Source organism: Aspergillus pseudoviridinutans (genome assembly GCF_018340605.1).
Source record: "Aspergillus pseudoviridinutans IFM 55266 DNA, scaffold_4, whole genome shotgun sequence".
NCBI lineage: Eukaryota > Fungi > Ascomycota > Eurotiomycetes > Eurotiales > Aspergillaceae > Aspergillus > Aspergillus pseudoviridinutans.
In genome coordinates, this window is record NW_025091284.1 from 3,625,097 (window position 1) to 3,641,707 (window position 16,611).

At 53.3% G+C, this 16,611-nt stretch overlaps 7 protein-coding genes across 7 annotated transcripts; 2 read left to right on the forward strand and 5 right to left on the reverse strand.

The window, feature by feature from the left end:
- Window positions 1-1,807: 1,807 nt before the first annotated feature.
- Window positions 1,808-3,757, forward strand: Asppvi_006688 (uncharacterized protein; the record flags this gene model as incomplete). Its single annotated transcript, XM_043302586.1, has 8 exons — window positions 1,808-2,223; window positions 2,275-2,691; window positions 2,749-2,826; window positions 2,881-3,113; window positions 3,164-3,275; window positions 3,322-3,426; window positions 3,474-3,655; window positions 3,708-3,757. The coding sequence occupies 8 exons, from the start codon at window positions 1,808-1,810 to the stop codon at window positions 3,755-3,757; spliced, it is 1,593 nt and encodes a 530-aa protein (XP_043158521.1).
- Window positions 3,758-3,992: 235 nt separating this feature from the next.
- Window positions 3,993-5,093, reverse strand: Asppvi_006689 (CCDC174 family protein; the record flags this gene model as incomplete). Its single annotated transcript, XM_043302587.1, has 1 exon — window positions 3,993-5,093. The coding sequence occupies one exon, from the start codon at window positions 5,091-5,093 to the stop codon at window positions 3,993-3,995; it is 1,101 nt and encodes a 366-aa protein (XP_043158522.1).
- A 319-nt stretch (window positions 5,094-5,412) lies between these two features.
- On the forward strand, window positions 5,413-6,583 carry Asppvi_006690 (homoserine dehydrogenase; the record flags this gene model as incomplete). The annotated part of the gene is made up of 2 exons (XM_043302588.1): window positions 5,413-5,440; window positions 5,505-6,583. 2 exons carry the CDS (start codon window positions 5,413-5,415, stop codon window positions 6,581-6,583), a joined length of 1,107 nt encoding a protein of 368 aa, XP_043158523.1.
- A 43-nt stretch (window positions 6,584-6,626) lies between these two features.
- Asppvi_006691 (heme-dependent oxidative N-demethylase family protein) lies at window positions 6,627-8,012 on the reverse strand (the record flags this gene model as incomplete). Its single annotated transcript, XM_043302589.1, has 4 exons — window positions 6,627-6,857; window positions 6,914-7,635; window positions 7,693-7,831; window positions 7,881-8,012. 4 exons carry the CDS (start codon window positions 8,010-8,012, stop codon window positions 6,627-6,629), a joined length of 1,224 nt encoding a protein of 407 aa, XP_043158524.1.
- Window positions 8,013-8,498: 486 nt separating this feature from the next.
- On the reverse strand, window positions 8,499-8,932 carry Asppvi_006692 (uncharacterized protein; the record flags this gene model as incomplete). Its single annotated transcript, XM_043302590.1, has 2 exons — window positions 8,499-8,789; window positions 8,867-8,932. 2 exons carry the CDS (start codon window positions 8,930-8,932, stop codon window positions 8,499-8,501), a joined length of 357 nt encoding a protein of 118 aa, XP_043158525.1.
- Window positions 8,933-9,696: 764 nt separating this feature from the next.
- Window positions 9,697-12,677, reverse strand: Asppvi_006693 (putative DUF221 domain protein; the record flags this gene model as incomplete). Its single annotated transcript, XM_043302591.1, has 3 exons — window positions 9,697-11,934; window positions 11,989-12,537; window positions 12,591-12,677. 3 exons carry the CDS (start codon window positions 12,675-12,677, stop codon window positions 9,697-9,699), a joined length of 2,874 nt encoding a protein of 957 aa, XP_043158526.1.
- Window positions 12,678-14,878: 2,201 nt separating this feature from the next.
- On the reverse strand, window positions 14,879-16,150 carry Asppvi_006694 (fructose-bisphosphate aldolase FBA1; the record flags this gene model as incomplete). Its single annotated transcript, XM_043302592.1, has 4 exons — window positions 14,879-15,439; window positions 15,493-15,795; window positions 15,857-15,967; window positions 16,043-16,150. The coding sequence occupies 4 exons, from the start codon at window positions 16,148-16,150 to the stop codon at window positions 14,879-14,881; spliced, it is 1,083 nt and encodes a 360-aa protein (XP_043158527.1).
- Window positions 16,151-16,611: the final 461 nt, after the last annotated feature.

Sequence of the window (16,611 nt, forward strand, 5' to 3'; positions counted from 1 at the left end):
CTTTCGGGATGGGATGACGGTGGGGTTTCTCTACGTGCTTTTCTGTTCTTCATGAAGGATCTTCAATGGGAAATGTTTACTGTACGGACTGGGTTGAATTTGGCTTGAATAAGGGTGGACTGCAGCCTTATTTGAGTTCCGGCTGGTGGGATTGTTATGACCGGAAGTTGAAGCTGCAGAAAGTGATGTGTGAGGCAAGCAAAAACTGCTGTATACTAGTAGCTAATCAACCGCATCCTTTCCCTTATCGCCTATTGTGTTGTATATCAAGTAGATAGGTTGCACGGGTTGCTGCCGATTGACAGTTGAGACTTGCAAAAATGTGAGAGATCTTGCAGCTCGGGTACCTGGCCCAAGCTCCCGGGATGACGCGGGGACGGTTTGTTTACGTGTTGCCACCGACGCGTTCCAGCTCCGATATCTCCGAGTTGATGCCTTGATGCCTGAGCTTTGACATTTCGAATTAGGGCTCAGGTATGGACTATGGGAGATCTGTTTATTGCCTTGGGCTATATATAGCTGGTATGGATAATGGAGCATTGTAGGCGTACCATTCCAAGTAGAGAGGTAGTTGGTGTCAAAGACGGTGTATCTACCTAGATTTGGTCACCAGCGAGAGGTGGTACGATACATAACCCAGAGATCGATGCTTATTGCTTACTCTGATATCGCAGGTCTAGATGTGCTCTTAGCGTTGATTGTCAAAGCATATTCCAGCCCTAGACCTCTGCACTCTGAGATCTCCTTATCGCCTCTTAGGGAGTGTCTCGTGATCTGCATAAAATGAGAGCGACTTGTTTAAGGTTGGTCATAAACTTTGTTCCTCACAAGGGATTGCAAAGAATGAGACTTCTGGAATTAGAGATGGAACAGAGATCCGGTGTCATGAGATGCCGGTCCCTCTAGCCGCTTGAAGCATCCCATTCATCTCGTCCTACTCGTCCTCGCGGGGTTACACTTACACTTACAAATGCTCATCACCGCTCAATTCGGTGGATGCGATAACCCCGCGCATTATTGGCTGCCAGGACTATCCTCTGCACGACCACGTCAACGATCCTTATTAGACGGCCAGGAGGGGGCATCTTCTCTGTCGCGGTCTGTCGCTGTCTGTCGCTGAAGGAGCCGCAAGTCGATTGTCTTCTTCGCCAACGGATTGCAAGTGCAAGGATGAGGGATCTTGAGGGTCTCTTGATTGTATGTAGAATCCTTTGACTCAGTCAGATCTTGTGCCCCACTTGAGGCTTCTTCGGCTGCTTCTAGATACCATATTCTCTGTCCCTTTTGAACAATCCTGGTTGCTTTCCTTCTCTTTCATTCATTATCCTTCTTTTCTGATAGGGATTCTTTGCTCTTTCCAAGCTTGCTGCTTTTGTGTGCGCTTCTCCGTCTTTCTACAAGAGACTCTGAGACGACATGCATCCGAGGGCTGATCCCACCGATGACACGGCACAAGCAAGCTCTCAAGAACCCCATAACTAACTAATTAAATTTACTTAGTCTAATCCTAATCATCAATCTCCGAGTTGACTGTTGGTGCCCCTCCGGCTCTTATTTTCCCTTTGCCTTGGTTTTACTATGCTTGTCCTGGATGTAACTCCACACTACTTTTCGTATAGCGACCATTTGTGCGGTCCCCGCGTGGTATATTTTTCTTCGTCTCAATATTCTTTATTTGAACACAACAGTGGTCAACTGTTTGTGCATTACAATTCCGGCTCGCCTCTCAAAACGTATATAACATACTCCACACTTCCCGAGCGAAATTCTGGTTAAAGGCCGCGGCCCAGTGATGTGATCCCTCGCAATGGCATTGCGCACATCGGCCGACAACGCAGAGGATGTGGCAGCTGGCTTCCGGATGCTGCGCGATCCTCTGCCCGAACATGCAACGGAGATAACCAGTCTCATTGCCGACCTCTACTCCATCAGCACATCTTTGACAAGCCTGGATGACCTCACTAAGAATCGTCAATTTCGGCGTAATGTGGCTGTCGCCAAAGAAGACCTGGAACTGGTGCAGACCAGCCTGAAGTATACACTCGAGGACATTGTGGATTTCTTCGGCGACATTGAAGTGCAGAAAGGGTCGAACCGCGAGGTCTTCAAACGGACATGGCTTAGCCTTACTGCTTTCTTTCAGAAGGAGTCTCACGAGCCGCTTCCCACTCGTCTGGCCAAGTACAAGACCTTTCTCCGGGAATTGGAGGATTTGATCAAGGAGTGCGTCCAGCTTCTTTTTTCCCTAGGCCTGATACTGACATGGTGTCGTAGCAAATATCCCGACACCCCTCTTATGAGCGGTCTGCGCAACAACCTCAAGGGTCTCTTAATCCAGCAGGAAAACCGGCTTACTCCGCGATTTGGCGGCCTCTCCCTGGGCACCCCGTCCTCGAGCACCACGAGTGCCGAGCCAGGAAGTCCAGTCAGTGATCGACGACCCCGTAACCGTAGGTCGTACGAGCGAGCCAGACCATCTCATCGCTCGCCTCAATCGCCCCTCTCTCCTTCGTCAGGGACATTTTCGGATATTCCCCCTTCTGCGCCTGATGCGCCGGGATCGCCGACTACCGGCTCTACGACCACTACCAGTCAGTCCGCTGCCTCCAATACGTTCGTGAGCGACCATTGGGCCAAGCGGGTATTTCTAGATGAGATTACAATGACCCCCATTCCTTACGTAGGCGAAAGGTGAGCATGATATATCTCCAGGCCACTGATCTAGCTATTGATGCATGATGGCACTAGTTCGAAATGTCTTGGTGAGCATTCTCCCGGCGTCAAGCGATGGCTCAAAGATGAAGAGTTCGAGGAACTCTTCCAATTGTGAGCATATACCTGGTCCTGCTCCCCTAGAGAACCCGCAGCTAACCGTCTCAGAGCATTCACCGGCGACTCCGACCTTCGCGTGCATTTCTATCTTCGCGAGGATGACCACCGAGCACGGATATTGTGCAAGGCCCCTCACACCACTCGGCCAAGCGAATACTTCTGCATGCCTTTGAATCTCCTGGAGATCGTCCGTGTTGGCTCCTGTCTCAACCTGTGCCGGCGACGGCGCGGAGGGTACGAGTTGGTCCTGTGGGCCAACCTCAAGTTCAGCACCATTGAGCGTAAGTCACCTTCTACCAGATGTCTGCAGAGCCTTTGCTGATAAGCACAGAGATGGTCCTTTTCTTCTGCACATTTCTCGCATTACGCTCCCAGGACGCCGGTCGACCTGTGGAGAGCATCCGTGACTACGAGCTCGATAACGAAGAAGAGCTCTTTGGAGGGTAAGTCTCGCAGACACTGCCCAATTCAAAGCTCACACTGCAACAGACAAATCCTCGACGATAATTACCTTCACGCATTGCGCATATACCGGGACAAGGTCTCCGGAGCCGTGAGGCTCCAGGCATCCGTCCACAAGGGGGAGATGAAACGGTATGATGCCGATCCACAGATCTTGGAAAAAGCTGACTGGTTTACAGAGCCCCCGTGTGGACTGCCTTTATCACTCAGCACCTCGGGACGCGCGGTTGGATCCGCCGTCCGGATTCCAAGGTGGTTGTGCTGCGTGAGCTCCGTCAGACCATCTTCATGTTCGCGGCGGATTATACCCCGCAGAAGACGTCGAGGGGGGAGCATATCTTGCAGTTTACGAATCGTGCTGGTAGGTCTTTTTTTTTTATCCCAGGGTTGGTACAGAATACTGATGGGTGTAGATGCCCAAGGTTTCGTTGAGACCATCGCCGAGCTGGCGAATACTCGCTAGAGTTATCGCAGTCAGACTTTGGTCGTATCAGGAACCATTACGGACGAACTTGATGACTAAAATATATACCTACGATTTATGTGCCATGACCGTCATGAGAAATGATCATTTGAGCGGCTTATTTGCCTCGTTGATATATCCTTTTTGGGAGGTATTCGCTTCTCTGGCGTTGAATGTTGCAAATGGGGTATCATAATGTACAGCACGTTATAAAAGACAAACCCAATACATGTATCTAGGATGCGTCTGCCTGCAGAGCACCCAAATCTCCCAACCCAGCCAGAAACGTCTCCGCCCTTCTCTTAGTTCGTAGCTCCTCAATCTGCCGCCTCCTCTCGTCCTTCACCCGCTGTCGCTCCGCCCGCCTCGCCTGCCTGGCCTCCCGCTCGCGCTGCGTCTCGTCCCGCGCACTCATCAGCTCCTCCATCTGCTTCCTCCGCGTCTCCTCATCCTTGGCAAACGCATAGAACGCCGTCCCGCGGTTCCGCACCTCCGCATCCGCATCGTAGTGCGTCTCCTCCGGCGGCGTAGGCGACCGGTCCCGCCGCGCAGCAAGCGTCGCCATCTGCTCCGCCGCAGACGACGACAGATTGAACGCCTCCGCCTGCACCGCAGCACCATAGATTAGCTTCTCGGGCCGCGCAGGTCGCCACCGCTCCGGGCCCCGACCTTCGCCGCTCTCTTGCGCTTTAGCTAACGCAGCACGCGCAGCTTCGGCCCTCGTCCCGCGCCGGCTCCGCCCGAGCTCGTCTTCATACGAGACGATGGACGCATTGTCGTCGGCCTCAGCCTCTTCCCTTTCAGACCCAGAATCATCTGACCCCCTCGCTCGCTGCGCATCGGCCCACTTCCGATCGAAATCCACCAGCCCCTCCTTCTCCTTCCGGCGGAGCCTTGCCAGGTAATCGTCCCCGCCTGCATTGGTGTCTGCCTCGTCGTCGCTGTCGCCCGCGAGATAGAGCCCGGTCTTGAGATCCTCGTACATGCGCGCCTTTTCCTCCAGCCGCCGCTTGGAGCGGTGCAGGGTGGCGGCGTCGACGGCGCCGATGTCTGCGGTGCGCTTGTGGATCTGGCGGACGGAGGTTTCGTCGTCGTCATCGCGGAGGTCCGCTGCGGCGCGTTTCTGGGCGCCTTTGTTGTGGACGGCGAAGATGTCTGATTTGGAGGATTTGGAGGGTCGAGGGCGGCCGCGGGCGGGCGAGTCACTGCCCTTGGTGATGAGGGAGGAGAGCTGGGTGGTGAAGGCGAGGGTGGAAGACGAGGGGGCGGTGGATTGCGAGGAGGGTTTTTGGCTATGTCGGGGGATGCCGTAGAGGGATGGGTTTGTATTTGACATTTTGTGATGTTTGCTGGTGAGCAACAGTGTTGGAAGTTTTAGTCCGTACTTCTGAAGATGAAGAGCAGTAAATGTTGTACTCCGTATGTAGATAAATCTCGCCAATGTCGATTAGATAACCGTATTTATGCCTCAGGCACCACTCCGATAATCGCTGCCCCGCGACTCCACGATTAAAGCGTTGGCGTTCTGCAACTTTTATGATTCATCCACTGCTGTCTCTGTTCCTGTTCATTCTCTACTGAAAAGTTTCTTGGAATTGTTGCACTGTCTATATCCATTTCTGCCACAAATATCGAGAATTCCCCAGCCATTGACCATGTCTAACATCTATCTCGGTGTCATCGGTGAGTATCCCACCTTTGCTTCACCAGAGTACTGACTCACGCTTACAATGAATGCATGATGCAGGCGTCGGTGGTGTTGGAACCGCATTCCTGAACCAACTCGCCCGTCTCCCCAATGCTCCCAAGCTGATCCTCCTCGCTCGCTCAACACAGACGCTTCTGGCCCCGACACCGGCCTACTCCCCCGCCATCCCCGCTGGTGACTGGAAGGCGGCCGCCGAGACCCCCTCGCTCACCAAGTCGGGTGCTCTGTCCCCCGAAGAGATTGCTTCCTATCTTTCCTCCGCTCCCGGCCGTTCAATCCTGGTCGACAACACCAGCGACCCAGCTCTGGCCAGCTCGTACCCGGTCTTTCTCCGCAAGGGCATCTCCATCGTCACCCCGAACAAGAAGGGCTTCTCCTCCGACCTCTCGCTGTGGAAGGAGATCTTCGCCGCGGCCGCCGAGGGCAAGGCGCTCGTCTACCACGAGAGCACCGTCGGCGCCGGGCTCCCCGTCATCTCGACGCTGCGCGATCTCGTCGCTACCGGTGACGAGGTCACCCGCATCGAGGGCGTGTTCTCCGGCACGCTTTCCTTCCTCTTCAACACCTTTGCCCCCGCCTCGGGCGCCTCCAACGCCAAGTGGAGCGAGGTTGTCGCCCAGGCCAAGGAGCTGGGATACACTGAACCCGATCCGCGCGATGACCTGAACGGCATGGACGTGGCGCGCAAGCTGACCATCCTGGCACGCATTGCGGGTCTCGAGGTCCAGGGCCCGGACGCCTTCCCCATTGAGTCGCTGATCCCCGCCGAGTTGGCGGCGCTGCCTTCCACCGCGGACGGCATCACTCAATTCATGACGGAACTACCTAAATTTGATGAACAGATGGCGGCTATCAAGGAGGGTGCCGAGAAGCAGGGCAAGGTCGTGCGGTATGTGGGTAGCGTGGACGTAGCGAAGAAGGAGGTGCGCGTCGGGCTGCAGCAGTTCGACAAGGACAGTGCCATTGCGGGTCTCAAGGGCAGCGACAATATCATCAGCTTCTACACCAAGCGGTACGGAAGCAACCCCCTGATTGTGCAGGGCGCCGGTGCGGGCGGCGATGTCACGGCCATGGGTGTGACGGCCGACCTCATCAAGGTGATTCAGCGATTGGGTTAGATATAGTCCTAGTCCTAGCGAAAATGCATAGACCATCAACCAGTCAACTACGTAGAAAGTGCTTGACGGCCTCGCCCCATACAGAACCCCGTTTGTACCAATGCATCCCGGGCACATTGCCCGCCTTCAAGCCATCAATCGCCATCGCCAGCTCCTCGCCCAGACCTTCGTCCTTGATCGTCTGCAGAGGATACGTATACGTATGGAACGCAAAGACAAGCGCCTTGCTCCGAGGCAGCCGATGCAGCGTCTGCCGCTCACACCGCAGAACCGTCTACATCCTTCGGCGTAAGCATAACCAACAACCCCAAGGAGAGTAACAGCACCCACCGAATCCACATCCAACATCCCCGGCTCAATCTCCTCCTTTCCAGGAGCCTGCGCCGACGCCTCCGTCGAGCCATGCACGCCTCCAAACGCAGCAAACAGGCCCGTCTTGGTCGTAATACTCCAGTTCACCCTCGCCACGACCTTCCCCACCTCGACCCGCGCAAAGAACCGATCCATGCTCCGCTCCAGCTTCTCCTTGTACCCCGGGACCGGGTCATGGATGGCCGCAAGCCGCAGACCAAGTTTCGTGCGCGTGTCGAACCCAGAGGGAAAGTATGCGGTGTACGCGGCTAGGAAATATCTCTCCTCTCCCCCCGACGTATCTTCGTCCTTGCCGCGAGCATCAGGCAAGAGGATAAGAAATTCCTCGTCGACGGTCTGGCCCAGGATCTCTAGGGCTTTGAGGACCGCTTGCTTCTGGCCCATGTCCATGTCGATCTCCACGGGGTACGTCTTCCCCGTGACCTTATTCTTTACTAATGTTGTGCTGTGGTCAGCCGACACCGACAAGCTAAACATCGTCGGGTACCGCGTGGGAAGATACGTCCCCATGATAAAGCCGTACAACTCGCCGACTGCGCGGCGGATCCGCGGATCGGCTTCATCGTGCACGCCGAGCACGACGTCGGGGTACTCCTTTAGTAGAGACGCGCGCAGCGCCATCCGCTCTTTGTAGGTCTTGTCCATGGGGATTAGGTCTGAGATGGGGATGGTGGAGAGGGCTGATTGCGTTAGCTGCAGTCTTGCGGACTAGATGGGTTACTGTGACTGGGGCATACCCATCGTCAAGTGGTATTTTGGCTTGAAGGGCCGGAAGACGAGTGGTTCGGTTGTTTCCCAGTTGAAGTTGGGGAGGGGGGCGATGGGTGCGTACCCCGTTTCTGCTTCAGATGAAGACTCATGTTTGGATGGGATGGTCTGGCTGTGTTAGTGGTGGAATTTGTAATGAGAGGATGGCAAGACGGACCTTGATCTTGCGATAGTATGCGGATGCGAATGCGAATGTCCCGATCCCCAGGACTAGGAACAAGATGATGGATGGGTTTCTTTCGAGGTAGAGTCTCCATGACTCGAGGTGCTGGAATCGTGCGGTAGACATGACCGTTTACGAGGGGTGTGAGTCGTACCTCGGACGTGTTCATGATGCGTCCATGATATACTGTATAGTAGGGAATGAGTCAAGAGGGGATATCATGCCCGGTTGGATATCTGCTCAGTCTGTGCCACGATTGGACGGGGGAACCGCGGAGTAACGCCGACTCGACGCAATCACCGAACGAATCATTACGGGATGATAGTATGATAGTCTGGTGCTATCATCCCAAGCTATGGAGATGCTGAATCGGTAGGCAATAGTTGCATTAGTTGGGCTCATGGAGCTACCAAGTATGATCAGGTAGAGGTATACATACAATACAGAATATAGACAACCGCCTCTGTAGACAACAGACCACAAGAACAATAAACATATGGGTATCAATAGAGATGCACAAATCAACATTAGGAACAACGCAGCAGCACGCGACCACGACGACGAGTCAACCACACCTGCAAGTCAAACAACAAGCACCGCTTGGCCATCGCCTCACCCATCCGTATCCGTCACCACTCTCTCTCTCCTCTTCACCTCCATCTGCTCACCCACCTCCCCGCCGGCCGCGGTATTAACAGCCGGCCCAAGCCCAAACACCCGCCTTGGCACCTCGCTCCTCTCACTGACATTCACATTCAAAGTCGGCGCACGAGGCCGCTGCATCCCTCTCGCCCGGCCCCCGACGACGGGGAACTCGTACGTCCCCATCCGCCAGATATACAGCAATACGTCGAAGACGATCAGCGCCGCCCAGGGGAAGATAGTAATGATGCCGAGGAAGACCTGGACCCGGCCACATTAGCGTTAGCATTACGTCCCCTCAGCGGAGTTCTCAGGGGCGGGGAAGGGGGTAGGCGTACAAAGATCCGAGCGGCCCAGCTCTCGACGTAGATTAAGTCTGGGGGGAGGATAGAGTACCACGCCATGGTCTTTCTTGAGTTTCTCTGATGTATTTTGTTCTTCGTATGGAGGAAGGTGAGGTGGATCTGTGCCGTATGTCAGGCGGGGAGCATTCGTGCGGAGAGGCGAATGCTCAGTAGACGGAGATGCTGTATAGTGGGTTGGACTCGAAGTTCAGTACTCCCCCGCTTACTGCAAAGCATTCGGGGGAGATAGAGCGAGTGGTAAGATCCTGGCGGATGGCAGGGGTGTGAGAGTCGCTGCGGAGCTCGAGTACTCGGTTTGGTGCGGAGGCGTACGATATCCTCGGTCAGGGGTCAGGAGTCTAGCGACAGTGACATCAACGACAAAGTAGGCCTCCGGAATGCATTCTCATTGAAGAGAAACCGTGTTACTGCAAAAAGGGAAAAGGCTGCTGCGATTTGATTTCAGGAGGAAGCAAGCAAACTGCTCCGTAAGTAAGGAGAGCAGAGCTGTTCAGGCACCGGAAGCTGACTTCGCCTCCGCCGCCGGCCCAATCGGGAAAATCGTAAGCATACCATCAAAGTGACATGTTACATTACACCAGGAGACTTTCATGACTCAGTTTATTGATCGTATCCAGAAATATATGATACTACAGGTATATATTCAGGTCATAATAATGAATGAAACAGTCATCGAATGTAATATAGCGTAAAGTTCGTTAACCCCGTGTCAAATGTACAGTCAAATCAAATCAAACCGACCAAACCTATGCACATATCAAGTTTATGACATAACCAAACCATTCAGCTGTACAAATCTGCAACTACCGCGCGGGACGGTAGTGCTCATACGAGGTGAAATTGGGATCGTCCTGCTCAACAGGCCCGTATCCTCCAGTCCGCCATCGGTCCAGGGGAGCAGGTGTTATCTCGCTCGTGCCTGGCACCTGGGCCTGGCTTAGGAGCTGCTGAGACTCGCTCGCGCTCCGATGATGATAGAGACCGGTCCCTATCGTCGCACTCTCCTCACGCGAGAGCGGAGTGCGGAAGGCAGGGTGGATATCGTTCGCGACTGGGTCGTAGCCTTCGGGCATTTTCAGTCCAGAGAGCGACGGCAGCGACGGCGTCGGCGATGACGCGCGCGATGTGGTCGGTGACCATTCGGCCAAGTGGCTTCGCGGTGTATGGGACCGCTCGGTCATCAGATCCTCGGGGCGGCCATAGATGCCCCCACCAAACTCGTCACGGAAGTCTGGGCGATCTTTGAAGTAGGAAAAGTCGAGATGATTCTCGGGAACAACCTCGAAGGGTGCCGATGGGGCGGCATCCATGGCCTTGCCCGGCTGCGTGGTCGACATGGGATCCATTGCAATGTCCGAGTATTCTCCTCGGACGTCCGAGGTGCCGAGTCGTCCGCGATATATTTGTTTGAGCGCTTCGGCAGCCTTGGCGTGCACCATCGGGGTGATCAGAGGCTTGTACAGTGCGGGATGGCCGAACTTGGAGCTGAGTCGGTCAGACCCCTTCTTGCCTGACTTGCCGACAGCGAACGCCTCCGCATCGGTCAGGTTGGCCCGGTTGTAGTATTTGATGTCGTCGTCGAATTTCTTCATGCAGTAGAACTTGAATCCCAGCATCAGGAATGGCAGCGGAATCACGCAGTAGACCATGGTCCAGGTGCCCTTGGTCTTGGCCACCAGCGCAATGACTACATTGGACAGGATGGTCGCAAATACTAGACGGTTGAACAGGGCGCGCCAGAACTGGCCGCCCGATTCTGTCTTCGTCACGAACACATAGAGCAACAGATACTTCTTCAACATGGCATCCAATCCGAAATACAACGCAGTGACGGGCAGTACGATGGGCTGCAGCGTCGCGAAACACAGCGCAACGGTTGAATAGAAGAGAAAGTAATTGTAGTAGCTCGCATAATCAAACGGCGGCGGCGCGGTCCATTCGATGGCCTGCCGGGGCGTAGGCGCGAGAAAGGTCTTGGCGAACCAAACCCAGAACAGGGTGACCAACTGCACGAGGTCGATGGCCGCTCCGAGATTGCGCTGCAGCAGCCAAGTCACCCAGAACGGAGACACTTGGCACAAGGCGCTCATGACCTTTTGGTAGAAAGCGCCATCCTTAATCGCTTGCCAGGCGTCCTCGTCGTGTTTCTTCGCATCAATGACAGCGGCCACAAATGTCCACGCGGCAGAGAAGAGCGAGAAGACGATGAGGTTATTGAAGACGAAGAACGAGTACAGATGACTCAGGACGTGGCGTTCTCGCGAGGTTTTGGTCACGTCACCCGCCTTGATGGACAACCGACGGAAGATGATCGGTAGAAGGAGGTAAACCAGGGAAGTGATCGCCGGTGAGAGGATACCCTGGACCGCGGCCCAAACTTCCGGGTTCGCATTGAGCGATGTCTGAAAAGCAGGCCAGACCAGACCCAGGTTGGACAAGTTGGACAGGAAGATGGCGATCATGGCGTTAGGAGCGATCCATACAACGGTCAACAAAGTAGTCCAGATGAAGTTCATGAACCGTTTCCACTTTCGTGCCTGCTTGGACAAGGGCAAATTCTCCCAGATGAGTTCGTTCGGGCGAGGTGCCAGCTGGATCGTGGTTCCCTTGGGGTGTTTCTTTCGCACGGTATAGGCGACGGCATGTGCATGCTCAATCATATCCCAGCTGACAAAACCGAATGGCATGGCGTTGCGCTTGTCGATGGAGGCGCGGACGTGACGGATCTCTTCCTCCAGACGCTGGATGCGATCGGTCAGGTAATCAATGGCATCTACCTTGCAATCCGGATGATTGCCTCTTTGCTTCTTGGAAGGTCGCATCATTGGTCGCGTGGCAGGTAGACGGTCGGGCCGCTTAAAATATTTCGCCAGGACGGACTCAAGCTGCCGCACGGTTTCCTCATGCTCCTTGATCAACACGGGAAGATCCTTGACATTTCGGCCGATGGAGGCCCGGGGGAGAGCAGCTGTGGGGTTGAATTCATCCACAAGGCGCATAAGGGCTTCGTCGGAACGTGCCTCGCTGGGAATATCCGTAATCTACAACGGTCAGTCATCGATGTAAAACCAGCTGCTTGGCGGGCAGTAACACACCATCAAGGTTCGAGCATGCAGACTGCGCTGATAATCAGAGCTCTGAAAATACTTTCTCCGCAAAGCTGTTACGGCCTTGTAATTCCTCCAGAGAAAGTAGGCAATGATGATGTCGAAGGCCCAGGCACAAAGGACTTGACTCCAAATCGCGTCCGTTGTGACATAAAGCGGGGTCATGGTCGCAAACGCCGACAACGATGAGATGCCAGAGCCGTTGCTCTTGGTGATATTAACCGGAATCATCACGCCGCATCCGATGATACTCAAAATGATGAAGATATTGCGGCACATCTTGGTGAAGCGCAGGAAAACGGTGGCATCGAGCCCGATGCATTCCACCAGCTCGGGCTCTCGCGTGCGCAGAACGGGTCTCACCCAGGCGAAGAAGCCCTTGCCCACTGGGGGCGGAGTATGTCTGCGATCCGCATGTTTGACTTTGGGCGCATATACAAGGGTGTGATGAGGACGAAAGAGGGAGAAGAGGAGGGCGAGGAGGAGGGAGATACCGGCGGAGGCGCCGAGCGAGGCCCACACGGCATTGATTTGGAACTAGCAGACGCGATTTAGCGATTGCAGAATCGAGAATGATTTGGAGGACTTACAGCCGACTTGAAAGGGTCTTGAATAAGCTTKAGAAACTGCTCAGCCCCCGACGGATMGTCACGCTGTCGCAGAGCGAAGTGGTCCATGGTATTTAGAATCTACTGCGGCATGGACGAGAGAGCGGGCGGTGAGGGTTTCACCAGAGGAATCAGAGCGCAGAGGTATATGGCAGAAACGAATGACTATATGATAGAAAAAGAAAAATGCATGGCACGTAAAAGGGACAGAAAAGAGTCAGGAAAGAGAAGATAAAAAAGATTGAAACAGACGGATAATGACTAGGAATGGCGCGGAGAACAACGCAAGACAGCAAGCAACAAGAGGACCAGGCAGCCCGCATGTGGGCTCGGTGGAGGCGGGTCTGGAACAGGGAACTAGTCTATCTACAGGTTAAACATTAATGGGAGGGATTCAATGGTTGATGCATGTCTAAGATCTTAAACTGTAGATACAAAGCAGATACGGTTTACCATGGAGATACCTTTGGAGATAACTCACTGCTGAGATATCTGCTGATCTATACACAGTATTGAGGCCGTCAACTGACCTTTTTGGTCTATACTCGTGATTCTGGTCTATATCCAGCGGTACCTGATGACCGTACGTAATCAGACTCTTTCCCTGGTAGATGAACAGTCGGTTGCTGGTACATTCTATTATCACTCAGATTGAGTTGCGCAACCTTGGTTACATCAGCCATGCTGCCCCTACCCACAGGAACCTTTCATGTTTATTCAACCCAGTGTGCTCCGGTGACAAAAATTTGAGAAGGCGGATGGAAGAGGCAAACCCAAAGGGAAGAATGATGGAACGAAAAAGATGCCACTCCACAGTCAATGATCGACCGCTGTCATTGGACACTATTGGACTTCTAGCCGACTGCTATTTTCGCCCGCGAATCACCGTTTGCCACTAGCGTCGAGTCTGGAACATTACCTCTTGGGTAGTAGTAGTCTTACACGCAAAGTGTGAGGGTTATCCTTTCTGTGGCCATTTCAGGAGCAATTCTGAGACAACTGGAAAGGTCCGGTGGAGCTATCTATCCACACACAGCCCTACATAGTGTTTGATTGGTACTCATCCTCAAGTTGTCCAGGTCAGGTAAGTGGCACTATTTTATCGCCTTCTCAGAAGTACACAGGGTCTGCAGGTCGATCCCCTACAGTAAGGTAGTGTACAAGAATAGCACAGGAACGGAAACTACCTAAGTAACGGTCTCCGTCTTGGTCAACGTTAGCATGCAATAGTCAGACTTGCAGCTCTACTAGGGCCTTAGAGCGATTTCTTCTCGGTCTCCTCCGAAATTTTAGCGTGGTACAGAGTAGACTAATAGTCATGCTCGATTGAGCCCTGCATCGAGTTTGGTATGCGTAAACTGCCCGTGAGGTTGTAACCACATCTACGGAGACTCAGAGGACCTCAGCATGGACGCTGAAATTGCAAGCTCGCGACTCGCCACTGACGTACTACTAGACCTCCCTTGGCATACAAATAAGAACGACTGCCGATCTGTCGATCAGCTTTTTGGCCGTTATGCTCGTTTTCATCAGTACGCAAGAGACTCTACGATGTAGGAAGCCCTACGGCTGAACTCCCTATAGATACCCGAGGTTCTTTCTGAGTGTACGCTTCTTCGTATCCACGCAGACGTGTCAGTTTTAGCGAAGAGCGAGTGGCGGGAAATACTAGAAAATGCGATATTGCTTCCTCAGATAGAGATGTATATCTGCCAAAACATGTTCGATTGACAGGTTCAATAGTTGCGGAATCCAATCACAAGTGCCAAACCAGCGAGACGAAGGTGCTATTGAATAACTAGGAAGCCACGTACTGTTGCTATTCTTCCGGCAATTTTTCCTAACTCTCCCTTGAGCTATAAAACATAGCATATAGTCTAATGCTGAGCCTGAAACACAGAAGAAACCAGGAGGCACCGACTATTAGCCATACATGATACGTGTAGCAACGCCAGCCATGTGGATGGCTGAACACCCTCCGTTGCATAGCGCTTACTTCTCTACATCATTGGCCCTTTCTATCGTGGATTTCTGCAGGTCAAAGACTATCAAGCGAATGTTACATCAGTCCACTAGGGACTAACATCGTTTTTGCGCTTGTCATTGAAAGTGCATACTACATCTACGCAGGTTGGACTTGAACCACCGAGGACTCAATTAAATTTCTTTAGATCCATTCATTTGCTCATTTTATGTACTGGTATCTGGAAGATAAATAGAAATCTCGGTTTTCCGAATTCAAAGGTAGAAGAACGTCCAAGTCAAGACCTTTACAGCTGGCCAGCAGTGTTGAAGTCCTCCAGAGCAACCTGCACACGCTTGCTCATGGTCTTCTCACCCTCACGAACCCACACACGGGGATCAAAGTACTTCTTGTTGGGCTTATCTTCGCCGTCAGGGTTGCCGACAGGGCCCATGAGGTAGTCCTTCTTGTTGAGAATGTAGTCACGGACACCGGACATGTAGGCGTACTGCATATCGGTGTCGAGGTTGACCTTGACGACACCGTAGCTGATGGCCTCCTTGTACTCCTCCTTGCTGGAACCAGAGCCACCGTGGAAGACGAAGTAGACGGGCTTCTCCTTCTTGGAGCCGATCTTCTCCTTGACGTAGGCCTGGTGCTTCTTCAGAAGCTCGGGGTGGAGACGGACGTTGCCGGGCTTGTAGACACCGTGCACATTACCGAAACCAGCGGCAATAGAGAAGTAGGGGCTGATGGGGGCGAGAGCGTTGTGGATGGCCAGGATGTCCTCGGGCTGAGTGTACAGGGAGTTGTTGTCAACGTCCTCGTTGTTGACACCGTCCTCCTCACCACCAGTGATACCGATTTCCTACATAGGCATTAGCTTACGCACACATGACAGCAATTCCAAAGGGAGCATACCATCTCGAGCCACTGCTTCATAGGGGCAKCGCGCTTCAGGTACTTGGCGGTGGTCTCAATGTTGTAGTCAACGGGCTCCTCGGACAAATCGATCATGTGGCTGGAGAAGAGGGGCTCGCCGTGCTGCTTGAAGTAGCGCTCATCCTCATCGAGCATACCGTCGAGCCAAGGAAGGAGCTTCTTGGCGCAGTGGTCGGTGTGGAGGACGACGGGGACGCCGTAGGCAGGAGCAATGCTACGGATGTAGTGGGCAGCGGCGATGGAACCAGCGATGGAGGCCTTCTGACCATCGTTGCTGACACCCTGCAATGAATTAGCTCTATCCTGCGATTGAGGACCGGTTGACAAGGGGAGCGTCTCATACCTTTCCAGCAAAGTAGGCGGCGCCACCCTGAGAGACCTGGAGGATGACGGGGCAGTTCTGGTCGCGAGCGGCCTCGAGGCAAGAGACGACGGTGGAAGAAGAGGTGACATTCTATATTCAACTGTTAGTATACCGAGCTTATGCACCACGACGAGTTGCGCAAGCTATAGTGGTTGGTAAACTTACAATGGCGGGAATAGCAAAGTTCTTCTCCTGAGCGTACTCGAAGAGACGGAGGACGTCATCACCAACGATGACGCCGGACTTGCGGGAAAGCTTCTCAAGGATACCCATTGTGACTATGGTTTGGATGCGACTAAACTGTCTGGATGGTTCGAGTTGATGAAATTGAAGAGGGAAAGAAGATCTGGACGGGAGACGGGATAGATAAGTAATTAGATGACGAAACAACAAAACTTTTTAGTAGTCTTCTAATTCAATGAAGATCACCGAAGAGCTTTACCGGACGACGAATACGGTGGCAGTTAAATAAGTAGCACACAAGGGAGGGGCAGCGAGCCACTAATGGAGGGGCAGCAGCAGTGGGATGCCTTGAAGAACTCACCGGGTGGTGGGGAATTGATGTAGTCAGTATGATTTCAGTTCGCCTGAACCGGTTCTCCTGATGATGTGGTAGTAAGAAGAGAAAGAAGGAAGAAAGAAGGAAAAGGGACGAGATGATATAATAATAACCATACTAGAGGCCCCCTAACCCTCTGCTATCCTTGAGCTATCCTATTCCTACTGCACTCTCT